This window comes from Bufo bufo, chromosome 6 (genome assembly GCF_905171765.1).
Source record: "Bufo bufo chromosome 6, aBufBuf1.1, whole genome shotgun sequence".
NCBI classification, from domain to species: Eukaryota; Metazoa; Chordata; class Amphibia; order Anura; family Bufonidae; genus Bufo; species Bufo bufo.
In genome coordinates this window covers 266,499,358-266,520,107 of record NC_053394.1, presented here as the reverse complement: position 1 = coordinate 266,520,107, position 20,750 = coordinate 266,499,358, and the positions used below count along the sequence as shown (strand labels likewise).

Below are 20,750 nucleotides of genomic sequence, written 5' to 3'. Positions count from 1 at the left end.
TATACGGAGCAATCATTAGGAGAAATAAGATGGCCGCCGTCCTATCAGTACTATTGTTGGGTGCAAATATTTGAATTGCAAATATTAATCGCGAATATCGGCACTTCGAGAATTCGCGAACATTTAGAATATAGGGATATACTGTATATTTGTAATTTCGAATAGTGGAGATTTTTTTTCATCAGTAACCTTTCCTCTTCCTTGTGGGCCAATGAGAAGGTTGCAATGTCTTTGTCTGAGCTTAGCAACATCCCTAGCAACCAATAGGAAAGTTGCCTACCCCTTACTATATAATAACCCTCCCCAGCAGCCATTTTCTACAGTTTTTTAAAGTTCTGCAGTGTCATTGCTGTGCTCTGTTCTTTCCACACTACATTAGATAGATAGTTAGATAGCTTATATATATGAGGGTACTTTCACACTTGCGGCAGAGGATTCCGGCAGGCAGTCAAAACGTATGCAAACTGATGGCATTTGTCAAACGGATCAGAATCCTGATCCGTCTGACAAATGCATTGAAATGCAGGATCCATCCCTCTGGTGTCATCCGGAAAAATGGATCCGGCATAAAAAAAAATTCTAATTTTTTGCAGTCTGAGCATGCGCAGACCGCAAAAAAGGATCCGGCATTAATGCATGTCAATGGGATTCGGCATTCCGGCAAGTGTTCCGGAATTTTGGACGGAGATAAAACCGCAGCATGCTGCGGTATTATCTCCGTCCTGAAAAGGCAAAAAGACTGAACTGAAGACATCCTGATGCATCCTCAACGGATTGCTCACCATTCAGAATGCATTAGGATAAAACTGATCATTTATTTTCCGGTATTGAGCCCCTATAACGGAATTCAGTGCCGGAAAAGAATAACGCCAGCGTGAAAGTACCCTAATACAGATAGGTAGTGGGAGGTAGTCAGTGTAGGTTATATCCTGATATAGTGTAGCTGTTGCAGTGCAGTGTGTTAGGTAGTGTGATAGGTTCTGCTGTCCATACATACATGCAGACCTGCTAAAATGTGAAGCAATGCGCTCCAAAATATTCACATCATTTGTGCCGATTAGCGCAATTGCGAATATATTGGAGCACTCTAACTGCATATAAAGCCATTTTTAATGTTCTGCCGTGCCAACCATTTTCTCCAGTCCCAGGAAACTTCTAGCAGCTTGGAAAATATAGCAAAAGTGACCCACCTCTGTATTTCGCACGCATTACACGGATATTACATTGCTGATTTTTCGCAATCAAGAAAATTATCTCAAATTTGTGAATTTGGGATTATATGACAAATATTTAACCAAATATTCGTGAAATATTGCAAATTCGAATATAGCCCCTGCTGCTCATCACTAATAAGTACACACAAAACCTGCTCTAATCACACAGGAGGACAAGGTATTTCACCACAATGAGACAAAGTGCTGCCTCAACCTCCTCTCTGCTCTGCTTGTCAGGGATCATGATCCTGAATACAGGTGAATCTCTGTGGGAATGGAAAAGATGAGGAGACATGAGGAGGGTGAGGTGTGGCTAATGAGCAGCAGCAGTTGTATGCAGTCTCCATTACCACAGCAACACATTACCACAGTCTGTCCTGCCCGTCCTCTCTGTACGTCATGGCTCCTCATGAACTAAATTCCCCAGACATTGAGCTAAAGTTCTTATCATCTGTATTCATGATCATAATCCTTGACAAGTAGGAGAGGAGGAGGAGTAGGCAGCTCTTTACCTCAGTGTTGTAAAGTGACTTGTCCTTATGTGTGACCAGGACAGGTTTTGTGTGAACTAATGGGACAGCGGCCATTTTGTTTCCCCTGATGATTGCTCCCCAGACAAAATGAGCCATTATAAATAATAAAAGGTATTTGAGAATATATTTATAATTAAGTAATATTTAAGTATTTTCATTTTCTTAATTCCTGGAGAACCCCTTTAAGTCAACTTACCTTACCCAGCCTTTCTTTTATACACTACTAGGTTCATATTATGTGCACTTGGTGATATAATTCAGCCACCTAGCTATGTATACAAATGACTCCTACTGTTCTAATTTGTATATATGTTCTAATTTGTGGCAGAGCGCTTAAAGTATATACCAAATTAAGCATACCTTGGTATATATATACACTAACCTAAAGAATTATTAGGAACACCATACTAATACGGTGTTGGACCCCCTTTTGCCTTCAGAACTGCCTTAATTCTACGTGGCATTAATTCAACAAGGTGCTAATAGCATTCTTTAGAAATGTTGGCCCATATTGATAGGATAGCATCTTGCAGTTGATGGAGATTTGAGGGATGCACATCCAGGGCACGAAGCTCCCGTTCCACCACATCCCAAAGATGCTCTATTGGGTTGAGATCTGGTGACTGTGGGGGCCATTTTAGTACAGTGAACTCATTGTCATGTTCAAGAAACCAATTTGAAATGATTTGAGCTTTGTGACATGGTGCATTATCCTGCTGGAAGTAGCCATCAGAGGATGGATACATGTTCTCATTCTGTTTACGCCAAATTCGGACTCTACTATTTGAATGTCTCAACAGAAATCGAGACTCATCAGACCAGGCAACATTTTTCCAGTCTTCAACAGTCCAATTTTGGTGAGCTTGTGCAAATTGTAGCCTCTTTTTCCTATTTGTAGTGGAGATGAGTGGTACCCGGTGGGGTCTTCTGCTGTTGTAGCCCATCCGCCTCAAGGTTGTGTGTGTTGTGGCTTCACAAATGCTTTGCTGCATACCTCGGTTGTAACGAGTGGTTATTTCAGTCAACGTTGCTCTTCTATCAGCTTGAATCAGTCGGCCCATTCTTCTCTGACCTCTAGCATCCACAAGGCATTTTTGCCCACAGGACTGCCGCATACTGGATGTTTTTCCCTTTTCACACCATTCTTTGTAAACCCTAGAAATGGTTGTGCGTGAAAATCCCAGTAACTGAGCAGATTGTGAAATACTCAGACCGGCCCGTCTGGGACCAACAACCATGCCACGCTCAAAATTGCTTAAATCACCTTTCTTTCCCATTCTGACATTCAGTTTGGAGTTCAGGAGATTGTCTTGACCAGGACCACACCCCTAAATGCATTGAAGCAACTGCCATGTGATTGGTTGACTAGATAATTGCATTAATGAGAAATAGAACAGGTGTTCCTAATAATTCTTTAGGTGAGTGTATATGTCAGCATTGTGTAAACTTATGGTCTGTCAGTAACATCCTATATATTGCTCATTTGTCTTAAGTACTAATATGTGTATTTAATATAATTTATTTAAATGTACATTATTAAAAACACCTTTGTAGTTATATAAAAAAAAAATCAGCTTTGGTTACAAATTTACTTACCATGTCACAACAAACTTCCCGGCAATGGCATAGCACTAGACGTTTCAGGGTTTGCAGCCACAACTGGACTTTCTTTATCTATGGGGTCTACAAATCTTCTTAATCTTACTAGTATATGTAGTATATGAGTGGTGTAGAAATGATGGTGGTCTATGTATAATATCCACACTGGTCGTGAATACTAGAGTGCATGGGACATGCTGAAATGTTATACTGCATGCTATGCTTCATATTAGAGTTCGGGAACTGAATGTTTCCCACAATTCACAATTCATCCAATTGTTCTAAGGACATTAAAGGGATTGGCCCATCAGGAAGATTGATGACATATTGCTGGGATATGAAATCAATGTCAGATAGGTGTGGCTCCCACCTCTAGGACCTGCTTCTATGTAGAGAATAGGGACCCCAAAGTGAAGGAAAGCACACCGCAAATGCCCATTGTGCTCTTCATTCATCACTATGGGAGCTCCAAAAATAGCTGAGCAAGCACGCTATTTTCGGTAGTCCCATAGCAGTGAATAGAAAGATCACCGCACAAGCATGGCTGCCTTTCCATTGCTATGGGACTGCCAGAAATAGCTGAGAGCACTCAGCTATTTTCAGAACACCGATAACAACGAACAGATAGTGGCCTTGCTTGCGCAGTGGGTTCTTATTATGGAGAAAGGAGTGGATCCCAGAAGTGAGACTGGCACCGGCATCCATCTGTGATTGGCAATATGACACCAATGTCCCAGATAGAAATAGCCCTTTAAAGTTAATGTGGTACTTCCTATAGCTAATAATTATTATTATTGTATTCTGAGTTAATAGAGGGGAGTTCAAGATCATCATCTGTTACCCAAAGTGAATAATAACACACATCATCTCTCAATTTGGAAGAGCTAGCACGTTTGTGCACCATACATGTTGCCCATTGATTTCAACAGGAACTGTGCAATGCTTTATTTTCCCTGTGCTGTCATTGTAGGAGAATTGAACATCTTTTACTGGTTCTCATACAGCAGTGGTCCCTTTTAGGGGTTTAGAAGCCACATGTGACTCGTGACCCTTAGCTTTGCAGATTGACACAGTTATAGTCATATCCACTGGTTGCAATGAGACATTCACAATAACAATATTAACCAGTGCTAATTTGGATGGTAATATACTAGTGTTTCAAATTTGGCAACTATCTGCAAATGTTTCTAATTTTTTCATGTTTACTATGTCTTGAAAGTGGCTCCCCATCACAGCTTAAAATATAAATGGGTTTTCTGAGACTTTACTACTGATGACTGGGACCCCTGCTGATCAGCTGTTTTAGAAGGCCCCCATTGCTTGCAGTAACGCTGTGGCCTTTTTTCTGCTCACCATTTTATAATGCCTGTGCTTGGTATCATAGCTCAGTCCCATTCAATTCAATGGGGCTGAGCCATGCCTAGTCCATGTGATCGATAAATGTGAAGTCACATGGCCTAGACTAAGCTGAGAGAAGGCCACAGCGCTACTGCGAGAGCTGGTTCCTTCTCAAACAGATGATCAGCGGGGGTCTGAAAAATGTTGTTCTGTCCCAGCCCACTTCAAAGACCAAAATGTTGTTCTGTCCCAGCCCACTTCAAAGACCAAAATGTTGTTCTGTCTCAGCCCACTTCAAAGACCAAAATGTTGTTCTGTCCCAGCCCACTGGACTGTAGGCAAGACTGAAGGGCAAGAGATGAGGAGTAAATAAGTCTGACAAAACTGAGTATTGTGATCAAGAACAACCAAAGTTATATTTAATAAACTCATGAAATAATCCATGCTTCTTAAACCCATGTACTGCTCAGACCGATCTGGGGACATAGTATCATTCCTAGGTTAACATATCATAAATGGAATTCAGGTTTTATGTGTATTGGAGCAGCTGCTGAGGGCATGTTTATACAGCTAGATGGGGACAAAAGTACTGGTGGGCTTTTATGTAGTGGAACAGTGCAATAAATGAGTAATGATCACTCAGCAGTTATTATCAGTAACAGTTCAGGAATAGGTCATGAGCCACTGCTGCTGAGGGTAAGGTGAATTACCCAAGGTCACAATTCACTGTATATTTATGTAGGCTGGGCTGCTTCCCTTCGAAGGGCAGATGTGAAATAGTAATGGCTATCCTTTCCTTCAATGCAGATATGGTTAGCATACAGGGTGGCAAAAGAGGATGCGGGGTGGTTTATCATCTCTGATTGCAAATTCAGTAGACTACACATGTCAAGCCTCTCTGTTACATCTTTTCAATGTCATTGAGATGCCTCCGCCTGATCCATCTCGGTCCAAGTGCGAGGAAAGTTCATTGCAGGCTCAGCATGACACTCCCAGGTGGCACCTTAGTACTAACATGTTAATCTGTATGCAGGATTTCAATCAGACGGTAGAGAAGCGCAGAAACTCTCATTAAGACTCAGTGCTGTTTACCAACAGTAATGAAGGTAAACATTTTAAAGGACAGATTAAGGAAAAAGCTTTAGAAGAGAGCGGAGCGAGGGTGGGGGCTGATTTTCTTGCACTTAGGCCATGCTCCAGTTTTTGGAATAATGGTATCATTAGCCAAAAAAGGTTGCAGATCATGCTTAATCTTAAAATGTTTTCCACTTTTTTTTTTTTACGAGCAATTAAACGCCTGGCGTTATTGATCATTGTTGATTTTATGTCCTTCTATTTGCATAATCTATTAAAGATGAATGATTCATGGAGTGATTATTATGGGAAAGGGAAGTAGATGCATTCTTTGTAGTTTTGTCAAGGTGAGAGATGCTACAGTTTTTTTTTACGCCATTAGAAAATAATCTCATTAAGTATCCTCCACCTAGACTCAGAAGATATTTGGATCAGAGTCTCACTTTGAAGCAGACACCATTGGAGCTATTTCTCGTGGTTGCTGAGATTCCTTCCTCCTGCTGCATCATTTTTCCAAGTTCAATCGTTTTATTTGACAAAATAATTTAAAATGTGCAGATTCAATAAGGGCTGCCAGCAGGAAATAACATAATAATATAATTTGGTGGATTAAACTGCCTTGTTAAAAAGCTCTGGGTGTCTTCTCTGTCCTGCAAAATCCATTTGTTATATTTCATGGGCAAATCAATTCTAGTGATGGAACCTAAAGAATGACTACTTCAGCATTCTAGAGCCAGACATTTATCACAGGTGGCAACAACTAAATCTCTATAGATGAACAAGGAACTGGGATCATTGATATTACTTTGGTCAATCTCATGATTTTATTATGTCATTCCTTTCATTGTGGTTTATACATAGAGAACATTACCATGGATTAAATAAGCGCCTGAACCATTATTCAAATATTCATGAGAATACAACCTATGATTTCACAAGACACTAGTGATGTCACTGGTGTTTCATTAATGTCATTGGTCTCAGCTGATTAAGGAGGATGCCTACAGAGTATGAGGCAAGTTTGGTCTGATAGTATTTCTTGCCTATGCACAGGCAAAGTGAATGCATATGGCGGCGATAAGTATAAACTCTCATTAAAGCTATCCAGCATATACGATAGAAAGTTATCCTTGATATTTAAATTTACATTGTCAAACTTACATGGGTTGTCTCATGAAGACAATTCCTGTCCATATGCAATAGAGCATCTGTGTGCACCAGAACTGAAGAGGAACTATCAAGCCATATGCATCTTGATGGCTGGGAGAAGGCAAATGTATGGTGATAAGCTGATCACAGGTCTGGCATTTTTTAAAAGGGGGTCTTCACAAAGCAACCCCTTTAAAAATATGAAGGATACAATAAGAAGTATCTCTGGCCTTTCAAGCGTACAACGTAAAGGACAATTTACAATGCTATGGGTTTAAGCTTTTCAATTTGGTCACTTTAAAGCCATCCTAATAAAATGTCTCATATTACCTTAGTACTGATCTAGAAATCTATAGGGACTGTATTCCAATACCTTAAGCAGTAGGCCTCAGGCTGCTAACAATGCTAAACACACAATAAACAATGTAAGGAATTAACTGCAGTGTAATCCCTGTTGTTGTTGCAGAAGATTTCTGCCTTTACTCTGAAATTGTATCCTCTGGGTTCTGGCTAAGTGCAAATCCACATGCCGATCAGCATTTGCTCTAATGCTGCAGTGATTTAGGCAGACTGCATTACAAAAGATTGCCAATTCAACTTAGGCCTCAAAAAAGGTTGAGAAATGTAGAATATTTGAAGAGAAACCAGGTTATCTGCAGAGACAGAAAAGGGTGAACTATATGACTCTTGACAAGAGAAGAGCTAATTCATTGACACCTCCAAAAACATCACGAGTCGAGTTTATATAGATCTGGCTGAAAATTCACAGCTCTGTAGATATACTTTCAGGTAGTTTCAACTGATACAGCAAAAGGTGACTAGGTATCTCTTTCACATTATATTGTACAGAATACATCAGGGTTATGGCTTCAAAATGACTATTGACTTAATGGACTTATTGTATATTATGTTAAGTTTTACAGGACATCAGAATATAATTAAGCTAATAAATGACAAGTAGAACAGTTATCAAGGTGCCAGACCAACTAGAGAATCATTTTTTTTACTTATTTTAATCCCTCTTTATTTTATTTTGTTGTTTTTATCATTCCATTTACATTTATACATATTTTTTTTTCTCTTTCTGTGTTCCACCCAACCTGTGTCTGTCTGTTTTCTGTCCATCCATTTCCTTCTTCCTCACAGAGAGTTTCTCCTCTCACCTCTATGTAAAGCAAGAGCCTCATGAAGCTTCCCTTACTCCTTTCACTCCCTCTACACTGGCCAGCACGGGGCTGGCTGATCTTCAGCCTTTTCAGATGGCCCTCACCGTTGATGCGTCCACACCTACGTACAGCTCCTTCTCCCATCATGGCCCTCCCTACGGGCAGTTCGGCAGCCAGCCACTTATAGCAGGTACCAAACTTACCCTCATGCATAAGTCATCTACCAAGTTAAGTTGGGTGGTTATCTGACTGGAAATATTTTGTCAGATCAACCCTACATAAATTGGAGACAAAAGTTAGTATTCTAATTACAAGAGATTCTGTCTTCTTATAAAAAGATGTTTTGTTTTAGAATTTACATATTTTATTTGCTAATAAAGAGTAGTTCTCCTGAGTGGCAGGGGACTATCATCCCCCAGGCTGATGCTCACCAGACCCTATACAACTGAAAGAAAAATTACTAAAATATCTTTAAAGCCAAAGGTTCATGAGAAGTGGAAGCTTCTAACTTGCTTTAATAAAACTTTGTAGCTAAGTAATTTTTACTATCAATGTATTCTTCAGACTCATTTATTTTGAATAATCCATATGCTTAAAGGGATAGTCCGAGAGTATAAACTTTTTTCAGCTTTTGCGCCATGTCGAGCTCAATCTCAGACTACTCCTTTAATACTACGCCGTATCTTATGAACGTATAGCACAATGATGGAGACCTGGATAGGGTTGTTTAACTAGGCTAGTTTCATACTAACGTTCAGAGATCTGGCAGGCTGTTCCGGCTGAAAACAGCCTGCCGGATCTGACATTGCCGGATGCTACCTGAATGCCTGACAAACCCCTTTAACTATAAGCAGTAAAGCACAACTGTAAACTGGTGAAACTTAAAAGCAATAGTTACCAATGTATCATCAAAATTAAAGGGTTTCTACTATGAAGACAACATCTTTCCATATGCATGTGTATGTCATAGACTGAGGAGCTCTAACAAAGAGAAGCACTCACTAATAGTCGATCATTAGAAGTTTCTGAAGTTGGACCTCAGCAATCCCATGAGCTCCTGTCCTCTTTTAATTCATAATGGGGTTGGAAACAAAGATAACTATGAACAATTTAAAAAAGTGAACTCATTGGAAGTACATTATGGGATAGAGTTGTATTTTGCACTATATTATATCTAAAATTGTGTATACCATGAGTTGACAATAAATTTAGAAATCCATTTTTTTTTGTTGAGAAATCACTGGAAACTTTACCAAAGGTGTTGGTTTAAAAATGTTTTATATACAATTCTAAGTCTATTTTCACACTAGCTTATTGGCTTTCCATTTGTGAGATCTGTTCAGGGCTCTCACAAGCGGTCCAAAATGGATCAGTTTTGCCCTAATGCATTCTGAATGGAAAAGCATCCGCTCAGAATGCATCAGTTCGCCTCAGTTCAGTCACCATTCCGCTCTGGAGGCGGACACCAAAACGCTGCCTGCCTGCAGCGTTTTGCTGTCCTCCTGACGAAGCGGAGCCAAACGGATCCGTCCTGGCACACAATGTAAGTCAATGGGGACGGATCCGTTTTCTCTGACACAATCTGGCACAATAGAAAACAGATCCGTCCCCCATTAACTTTCAATGGTGTTCAAGACGGATCCATCATGGCTATAGAAGACATAATACAACCGGATCTGTTAATGACGGATGCAGGCGGTTGTATTATTGTATCCATGACGGATCCGCAAAAACACTAGTGTGAAAGTAGCCTATAAGAAAATTGACTCGGAAATGCTGCAAATCTTTAGGTCTGTGTCTAACCTTACAGCATATAACATGGGATTTAGATAGTATTGGGTATAGTCTGTGCTTTCTAATAATTTAAATATAACATACAGGTTAAAGAGATAATTTGTAAACTTGTAAACCAGTAATCCAACTGAGCAGCCTATAGGAATGTTAGGTTATTTGGGTTCCAGTGTAGTGATCAAGAACATTAAAACACTCCTGACTTCCTGAGCTGAGCTTTGCTGCAGGATTTGCATGGCAATGACAACCAAGTATAAGTCAACCATAAAGTTCTATAAGAAGAGTAATATAGATTCAGCCTTGCTAACTTCTGTTTGTAGGCTAATTACTCCTGCTAGTATTTAATAGAGATTGCTGGCAATAGAGCAGCCTTATCTGGGATTAGAGAAACTCAGCAACATTGACATCACTTCCAAGTCGTTATGCCTGAATAGGTTGAGGATATTTACAGATGACTGATGCTGGTTGTGGAATATGTGCTCCTTTCTCATCACTGATTTCCAACTTACACCAAAGAATATGCTAGAAAATCCTATATCATTCATGAAATGTTTACTTAGCAGACAGCAAAGACCGGATTAGGTTTCGATTCAATAGTATCAAATCTTACCAAATCTAAATTCTCCAAATATATAGTAAAGGGCAGTTATCATTTCCAATATAAATCTGCAGCATATGATTTCTTAGCTGTTTCTTAATATGTAATGTTTATATTTTCTACATCCATTGGACATCTATGCTGTACAATAAAAAATTTACTATGAGCCTAAGAGCTATGTGCTACCATTTTTCAACCTAGCATTATGTCTATTCACTGTCAATAGTGACTGTTTCTTTATTATTACTTAAAAATAAGATTTTTTCAACAATTGAGCAGAGAATGTTTATGTGTTCATAGGTCGAGACATGACAAGTACAACCTTGCCTGGCTATCCTCCTCATGTTCCCCCAACGGGACAAGGGAGCTACCCAACCTCAACACTGGCTGGAATGGTACCTGGTAAGTCAATATTCTATTGCAATTTATTCTTAAAGTGGTTATCCAATATATATTTTTTATTTTATATTGCCCCCACCCCCACCCCCCATTAAAGTAATAACTTTTCAATTTGTACTTTAAAAAAATGCTTACCGGGCCGCAGCTGCTGTCCCGGTCCAAATATATGCCCTGCCACTTCCGGGATCACATGCTGTACATCATGCATGTGATTTTAGCCTGTTACTACCATGCATGCATGAGAATGAATCTCTTGCCACAGAGCTAGCTAGAGATTCATTCTCACAAATATGTTGTGGTTGTAACCAGGCCTGGAGCATGTGCACAATGTGCAGCACTTGAACCCAGAAGTGCCAGAGCACATAACTGAACAGGGAGTGTAGCTGCGGCCCAGTAAGCATCTTTTAATAAGTACGAATAAAAAGTTGTTACTGTGATCAGAAGAGAATATAAAATAAAAAAAATATGGATAACTCCTTTAAAAACCAATATTAAGTTATATATGCAGCATGTTTAACTCCACATTGATTAGTTAGCAATACTTTCAGAATTATATAGATATATTACCTTAGTGGTGCTGAAGACACCTTGCAGAAATAAAATACTGACACTTAAGTGCACAAAAACATACTTTGTAAGGGGACAATTATATGTTCCTTGCTCAGTGAATGCTCTAAAAGGTCTCTATGAGCCAATATTTCTGGTTGCTGTTAAGTCACTCAACCAGAGGAACCACTGAGCAGAGAAGTCAATGGGCCATATAGTACTGTAAATGAAATGCTTTCACCTGGCAGGAACAGTATTTTACAATTAATAGGGGGTTAAATCCCCGCTCACAGTACATCACTAGCTACCTAAGCTTAGAGCTTGACACACATAGTAAGCAGCACTCCACAGGTCATTGACAGGGAAGAAGCATCTCATTATCACTCCATTGACAGGCACCAACGTTTCGGTCCACCATTCGGTCCAACCTGTGGAGTGCTGCTCATGTCTATCCAGCTCTAAACCTTGTCTGTTTCACTGCAGGACTGGGAGTGGTGAGTCTAGCACATTGTGCATATCTATATGTCATGTTGTCTCCTTATGTTCTTCATTGTCTAGTCATGATTCTACAACCCATGTAATCAAAGCTAAATGTGACAGCGAATCGATGTAATACAATCTTATAATTCTTCAATTGTTGTTGAGTTTTAATTTCTAGTCTTGAGCATAGCATGCTTGCACTTGGATGAACCAAGTTTGACTGTCACATCACACTTTTGCAGAAAATTTTTGATTAAGTCCATTTAAAGGCTGTGCATCTAATAATCCAATAGGCTGATATGGTGCCATATTTGACGCTTACTGTATGTCCTTGCTGGAATTGTTTGATGCCACATGTCAAAGTGTTACCAAAATAGTCACCTTCCATCATGGGCATCTTTATTCCCATTAATAGACATGGGTTTAACAACAACTAATGCTTCTGTAATTTCTCATGGAACATATTTATAGATACAGTGTATTGATCTAATGGACAAAGCCTATTTCTCCTAGGTGCGGCTTTGACAATGCATTAATGCCCATATTTATTTATTCTGCAATACAGAACACAAGTGAGAGTGAATGCTCCATTAAATGACACTGCATAAAGCTGTAGAACAGACACATATATTTCACCCCTAACGCTCCACTCCCTAATATACAAGAGTATTTGTTTGAGACATTATTGTGCAACTTAAAGAAAAAAGGAGTCCAGGTTGATGCGTTGAACTGCTGGAAAGGGCTAGCGGCCGGGTGAGCAGAGAGGGGAGTATGGAAATAAAATTCAATGCTGATGAGGAAATTACACTTGTTTCATTAGTGATCAAGGAAAGAGATAGCTCAGTTCCTTTTGGTCACAGTTGAGCTCAAAAACTCATTATCCTCCTGTATGCATGCTTTCACTTCTCGTCAATAAAAACTTCCCACTCTCTGCCGTTTTGCTCCCACCCCTCTGTGCACACCCATAAACGCATGTAACTGCGCTGTTCTGTGCACATGTCTAATATACAGTAGTACTGAAATAAAGTGATTGCATGCCAGCAGACTAATGCGATCTGCTATCTATAGTTAATATTAGGAGTCACAGTAAATTATGCACACCTTTGTAGCATTCTAACAGTATCTCAAAGACAATTGGAACCATATCAGACAGTATCATTATTTTTTTCTGTTATCTTTGGTGCCATTTCTACAACTTGTTAAAGTCTCAATTTATTCATACAGCCATTTCAAATAGGTATAATCACTAACCTGAGCCCAGGAACATTTGGTTTACTAATGCATATTACATGCTTAAAATGGAATGTGTCATTAGAAATCGGCCTAATGTTTGAATCAGCTTTTTATAGACATATTTTATATAATAATTTCAATTCTATAGTCAAAAAAATCCTGAAATCTTGCAGTTTGCAATTTGGCCCAGTGAGCCTAATAATAGGCTTTCAATTCCTGCTCTGTACTTATCTCATTATCACAGACAAGATAACCATGCCAGGTAACACCTATATAGTAGGTAATATCGTTCATATCCTCCAAATGTTTGTGCCTTTGGCATTTTGTGCAAAACTGTTGCAACTTTTTACATTTCTAGATGCTCTCACTTCTTTTTTTAAAGTAGGTGGTGTTTAGCTGAAGGATAATTCATGCTAGAAAATGGTGTAAATTATAACTAAAATCTGCAGCAGCTCCTAGCTATAGAAGATTTCAGTCTCTGGTGCACAAACAAATTTATTAAGGCCCAGAATTTTTACTATCACCAGTCTTTAGTCCAATTGAGTCATCTCTGGTTTACAGGTTGCTATGGTTCATGTGGGTGCTGTAAATCATATCTGTAAATGCTGTGAACACCAGCAATGTGACTGCTCCCATAATCATGTGCAGAAAATGTAATAAAAATACATATAAACAGATTAGAAAAAAATAATATTTATTTGATTTTGCTTAGTAATGTAAGGGTACTTTGTATATCGGCAATAACGGATAGCTTTGTATATCGGCAATAACGGATCCGGTATTTAAATATTTTCAAAGATCAAAAGAGAAAGCCGGATCAGGCGATGCGGCAATTTCCAGAACTGGATCTGGCATTAATACAGCTCTATAGAAATTAATGCCGGATCCGGCAAGTGCGGTATTGTTCCGGGATTTTGGCTGCGGTATATTGTCTGGTCAAACACCGTATAAGGAACGGAACGGAAGACTTCCTGATGCATACTGAACGGATTGCTTTCCATTCAGAATGCATTAGGACAAAACTGATGCATTTTTTTCCGGTATTGAGACCCTTCACCGGATTTCAATACCGGAAAAGAATAACGCTAGTGTGAAAGTACCCTAAGTGATAGGTTTACTTTGGAGATTCAAAAGTCATTTTCACCTTACATATATAGATGACTGTCTTTCTTTTGGTCCTAAACTTGGTACCTTTCACCATAAATTTGGTTATAGACTGTTTGTTGAAAATGCACTAGATAAAATAATTCATTGGGATAAACCAATATTTTTTAACATTTAGCCAATGAAACCACCAGCAGTTACAGATATCAGTAAAGCAGATAATGGCTAAAAGTTTATGAATATTGATCAAGTCAAACAAATGTCTATATTGTATCTACATATGATGGATATATGCAGTACTTACCGTTAATTTATTGACTTTCTAGGAAGTGAATTTTCAGGAAATCCCTACAGTCATCCTCAGTACACGACATACAATGAAGCATGGAGGTTTAGCAATCCAGCTTTACTAAGTGAGTAATGACTTAAATCCTGGGCTAAAGAATTTTAATATTAATAGTTTTTAAAGGGCTAGAATAAGTAGTGGTGCTTAATCCTTTGTATTTTAACTTCATTGTGGACATAACAGGCATTGCTTTCTAGTCAACAGAGTATGGAATGGGATTCAAAGTATTGCATGCTTATACCAACCCCAACCCCTGTGATGTTACATTTAAAGGGGTTGTCCTGGATGTTACAAAAATAAGCCTAACAGCAGTCAATTTAGTAAAGAAAAACAAAAAGAACCATCACTCCCCTGTTAAATCCTTCGACACTACGGTCCCCAGCAGGCTTTGTTTATTTTTCCTGCATCCAATCACTGGTTTTAGCAGTCATTGCAGGAGCAAAGACCCACAGGGACCACCAGATATGTGCAGCTGGAGAATTTAGCAGGTGAAAAAGGGTTATTTTTTTAATATTTTATCACATTGACTGCTATTAGACTACTTCTTTTTTTATTCAAGCTAAACCCTTTAAACAAGTTTCCCCCATTAACATTGATTCTGATAAAATTGCCCTTCCATACCAGTACTGCAATCAACACAATTCTTTGAAATGCCTAGATATATACCTGGAAATGCCTGGATATATCTTCCCATAGGCTATTTGTTCGTACAGTGAAAGTGCCAATCCTGTGTACTTCATAGTCTTCTGCATGCTGCCAGCTACATGGCTACCAATTAAAATGCATCTTGTAGTAAAGTACATATTCCTACATAGAATGGGGCATATTTGGAGAACATAGATGTGTATTCTTGTTGTGTTTGTCTTTGTTTTGTTTGTTGTCCTTTCAACCAGTCCATTCTTCTCCTGTGTTAACTTTCAGGTTCCCCTTATTATTATAGTGCCACATCCAGGGGCTCCGCACCTCCCACTGCTGCCACTGCCTATGACCGCCACTAGTTACCATGGAAACCACATGAAACTACATGGCGAGAACTTAGGCCTCCATATTGTACCTGTGTGAACATCATCTTGGGAAGAAGACTGTCTCATGCCATGCCTCCTACAATCACTTTCCTACAAGTACTGACTATTCATTTGCAAGGGGCTGATCTTCTGTCTACTACCTTCCTCCATGTTGTTAATTTATCCACATACCTGACACTGGAACTCTTTTGTTGCAAGTGAAAGGCCCACAAATTAATTTATACAATGGACTTTGGGTCCTTAAGGCAGCAACATTTTAACCTACTAGCCAGTGTTACTATGCTCACATCAGCAATGCAAAGCATCAAGACATTTTTGTAGAATTCCAAAAACAAATGTTATTGGTAAAAAAAATAAAAAATAGATGGAAACAAATCAAAATAATCAAAATAAAACAAGAGTCAAAAATTTCCCATCTAAATGTGCTCCACTGGAAAGATCTACTGAGGACAGAAGAGTTCTGACAGAATCATTATGAAGCTTATAGCAACTGGAGGACTATAGGAATAAAAAAAAATGTTTCATTAGTGATTTCTCTTGGGAGTTTCAGAACTAACCCTCTCTTTATCTTTCTGCCTTGGATTGGATGCCTATCTCTCACACTCCATTCATTGTGTGTGGCATGTCATAAAACTCCACATGGACATCATACCAGTGAACAAAAAAAGAATGAAAAAAGTAAAAAACAAACAAAAAAACAATCATCTCAGAGAAGAAGACTGGAGGACATTTTAAAGTCTAATGACTTAGAGAAAAAATATATGAATATATAAATATATATATAAAAACACTGTTTTTATGCTTTATCATGAAGGTCTGTACAAATTACAATAGACAATTTTCTATAAAAAAAACACAAAAACAAAAAATGCTGAAAATGGAAGAGAATGTCATATTGGAGTATGTAAAGAAGGCAGTTCTTGAAATATAATTTCCTCTTTTTTGTTTTTTTGCACTAGTGTGTTGGGGTACGATGTTAAGGGACCCTGTCATGTCCCTTTAGCATAAAATCATTGTGGAGAAATATAACAGGAAAAAAATACAGGATATGGCTTTGTAAATTCGACATTTTTTTATTTAGAATAAAATGGCACTTACAACCCAAATTCCAGGTTTACATAACAGTTTGCATTGCCATTGATTTTAATCATAAAAAGATAAAGTTTAAAAATGTGATGTTATAGGCACCTTTTGTTTTGCTGCCTATACCCATTACCCAATGTGTCTGAACAACTGGCCTTGGCCTCCACCATGTCCCATATTCCATGTGTATAAAAAGATATATTATACTAGTATTTAAATGAACAATAATATTTTAATCAACAGAAAAACATGATCAAACCAAGAAAGAAAGCCTGATACGCCTGTAACTCAGCCAGTCAAATGTGGCCCCATGTGGTTTCATCATGAATCTAGATTTGTTAGGCTCTTCCGCTTACATGCAAAATACCATTATGATTAGTGTTGTCATAGTCCTCTTTGAGAAGTGAAAGCATGGTCAAATTAATGTTTGAAATTAAGAAAGGTGCATTTATAATAGTGATTATCTCATAATTTATGGAAACTAATACTTAAAGGTGCCTGTAATGAAATACAGAGTGACACTTTGCAAGTGGTATTATCACCACACTTAGGCTAGGGCTACATGGCGTTGTGACTCACAAGTTACTGGGACACAACAGTCGCAAGAAATCCAAACCTCATAGATTTCTTGTGATTAAAGTATCATAGGTGTAGCTATTTGTAGGCTGCAACATCCCCATTCACTTTCAGAAACTGCGATGCAGGCAGTTCTAGACTAAGATTTTTGGCTGTGCTATGTGTCGTAAGCAAAGTCACCATGTAGCCCTAGCCTTAAGATCCAAAAAAAAGTCAAAACAACTGATAAGTTTTAGCTTTGGTGATAATATTGCTATCGGTAATGCATGGACCATATTAAAGCTTAGCTGGCCTTCAACAGAGGGATTGCTGTTTTCTTCTTGATCAAAGACAATAAAGGGCAGTTCAATAATAATATAAGGTACACGGGCATATTTAATCACAGTGAATGTTATTATAAATATTACAAATATATTAAAAAAGTAACTTAAAATAAAAAATGGAGAGGTTTGGGTGCTTGGATCCCTAACTGATCCCAAGAACAAAGGCGCTGAAATTAGGTGAGCACTTTGTTGCTTTGGCTCCTGTCTGTAGTGTTTAACATTGCAGAAAGCATACAGCCCAAGCCAAACTAATCCCCAGTTCTCAGAGACGACGGGGACTAGTAGGAGTTAAAGGGGGTGTAGTGCTCAGTGATTCTGCAACTTACTGTAGTTCTAGAAAACAGTTGACATCTCAGTACCCAGACTTCTACTGATCAGTAGTCCTAGTTGATGGCCATTCAAGAATAACCCAGACCCCAACATTTGGCAAACTTATTTTCTTGGAAGCTATTAACAATTAAGAGCTAGTTGATACTATCAATGTCCTGCAAGGCACCAAAAAATAATTAAAAAACAATTTCCCTCCTACTTTCCTACATTACAAAGCTTTCCTCTATAAGACTAAGACAAAAGTTGAGCCTTATGTCAATTGGACAATTAAACATTTGAAGAGGGAAGAATCTTTCAACCTTTCAAATCCCTTTCCCTTGGTTAGTTGATCATTGGATATAGGCGTATCTGTACATATTAGTCTAGCATAGAGGTATGCTTACTTCCTCAGAGAACCAAGATTTTTGAAGAAATCTGTCTTCTGAAAAGAAATCTAAGAAGAACAGGACACAAGAGAAAACAGGTTTATATTTCAGATAGAACATGACATTCATTGATTTAAGGATAAGTAAAATTGAGGAGGGTAATAGAAATGAGAACATTTTCGAGAACTGCCCTTTAGTTTATTTGACAAAAAGGTTTTACTTGGCCAATTATCTTTCATCGAAGGTCCATTTGAGGTGGTCTATCTATCTCTAGATAGCAATGTTAGTTAAATGCACATTCTTCATTGGTAATTTCTATAGGAATCACAAAGCTGAAGAAGGATGGAAGACATGTTAACATTAATTTGATCATCAGTATTAATTACAAAGAAGAAATCAGAAAGTAGAAACAAAAAGAAAACACATTTCTGATGTATGCAAAACAAATCTTGAGATATCGCAAAATTTAATTGGATTGTATTGGCTCCAAATTCTCATTTGTTTGCTTGTCTGCATTAAAAACCTAATAATTATTATTTTTACACTGAAATGTTTAGAACATTCCTGTATCCCTGCCTGTGTTTATTTATATTAAGCATATACAGTATTATGTATGGATTGTGTTGCTGACACTAGATCTATGTGGTACTATTGTATGGTAGAATCCAGTTTAAACCAAGCGGACTCTATGAAAACAAGGAAAACATGGCAATTATTTAAATTTATTTTACATCAAAACAGTTGCTGCTTTGTAGAAAGATGATGTGTGTAAAGTGAAGGATATTTTGTCTTTGTATATAAGTTCATCCGCATTTCATTACACATGCTATAAAGTGAAGCTTTCATCATGTAGATAACAACAAAATGTCTGTATGTTGCAAGTCTTCTTGTGCTCATTGGAAAAAAAGGAAAATTATGTTTCAAATAAAGCACAGCATGAACATTAGTGACTCGCTAAAGTCTGCGGGTTTTGCAAACAGCCTAAGACTTCATTTTTGCCTCATTTTTACACAACAGAAGCTTCTGAAAGAATACTATGCAAACACACTGTTCTGCATGTTGCCCTGGCCAGTGCTTGTCATTGCTTGCTCCCTTCCATCGCTTACTTTAAATCCTGGTTTCAAGTATCGCACATCCATAAATTTGCCTATATCTAAAACAAAATGTGATATATTGTGTCTGCCAGTCATGAGTGGTCCACAATGTCAGCAGTAAACTCACCTAACCTTCTCCAGAAGGCACCCAGCAAGGTCTCTTTTGATGTTGGTTATGTGTTGAGCAAGTCGATTCGTTCTGACACTTTGTTTAAAAATCTTTAAAAATATTTCAAATTCAGAATCCAATGTCGGGTTTGGTAGTGGCTGATACCTCGGTACCAAACCCGACTACGGATTGCTAATTTGAAATGTTTTTAAAGATGTAGAAATGATTACCAAATTCATTTAACGAAGTGTCGCGCAACTGCTGGTGAAACAAATTTTGCCTCAACTGAGGCAATACATTTTAATGCAGTAAGGAGGCAGGTCTCCATACAGCAATAAAACAAAATGTTGGAACAAATCGACATTGGATCTATGACCCGAAGCTTGATTCACTATTGGTGATACAGGGAACAAGGCCAAGAATGACATGTGCATTTTAACTTGATACTTTATGACTTCTCCTAAGGCAGTAAAAACACAAAGTGGGCATTCTTTATTGCTCAAGCCTTTCTAATGGTAAAAGAAAAGTTCAAATTCTACATAAAAGTCTTCTGAATGACATTGAGATGCATGGATATTTAGCAGAAACTATCTGTTCCTGCTTCTTGACAGGTAGGATAATTTTTCCCATATAGTAGCATTATGGACTGACAGCAAGGGAGCATCTAGTAGGGAGCAAAGTTTACTGATAAAAGAACACAAGTGCTATTGGTTGTAAAGTCAGTTGGCAAATCTGTAGACACTTTGAAATGGAACTAATGCAATGATGCAACTGCAGCAAGCAGCATGCACGACAGTGTGCCTTCTTTGACTCGGGTACACGAGATACGTCTCTGCTACAACATTTGATTGGACGTGTTTGACTAAAGCCAATTGGCTTTGATCATCGCTTCGGTTGTTTAACTTTTTTCATGCACATGATAAATAAATTCTTTTCTATGTCGTCTTGTGGGCCTATTCTTTTGGTGAATTTAAACAGATCAATCAATTGTACTATTATTGTACTACGTTATCTAACTTAAATCCACCCAAAGTGTATGTGATTGTGCCGTATTAATGTATATACTACAAGGCCAAGTGTAATACACCCAGAAGCAGGGTTTGGCAGTATAAGACCAAATTGACACAGATGTTTTTCTAAAACAGTGGCATAAAAATCATATTAAAGGGTTTATCCAACATAAAAAAACAAACAAAAAAACCCCAACATTAAATGTATTTGCAGGGGTTATCCTGTGATTAATGTAAAACAATGAAAATCAGATATTATATAGTA

General features: G+C 38.1%; 1 protein-coding gene across 17 annotated transcripts in view; it reads left to right on the top strand.

The window, feature by feature from the left end:
* PAX2 (paired box 2) overlaps window positions 1-20,378 on the top strand; it is a 76,610-nt gene extending 56,232 nt beyond the window's left edge. For 6 of the 17 annotated variants that reach the window (XM_040435895.1, XM_040435894.1, XM_040435891.1 and 3 more), the window contains 5 exons: window positions 8,054-8,263; window positions 10,763-10,864; window positions 11,803-11,901; window positions 14,551-14,637; window positions 15,511-20,378. In XM_040435895.1, the coding sequence (XP_040291829.1) occupies window positions 8,054-8,263; window positions 10,763-10,864; window positions 11,803-11,901; window positions 14,551-14,637; window positions 15,511-15,632 (620 nt within the window). In that variant the 3' untranslated portion in view covers window positions 15,633-20,378. Of the gene's footprint in view, window positions 1-8,053; window positions 8,264-10,762; window positions 10,865-11,802; window positions 11,902-14,550; window positions 14,638-15,491 lie in introns of all 17 variants that reach the window. The other 11 variants (XM_040435899.1, XM_040435896.1, XM_040435898.1 and 8 more) reach the window with 7 other exon arrangements.
* The last annotated feature ends 372 nt before the right edge of the window (window positions 20,379-20,750 follow it).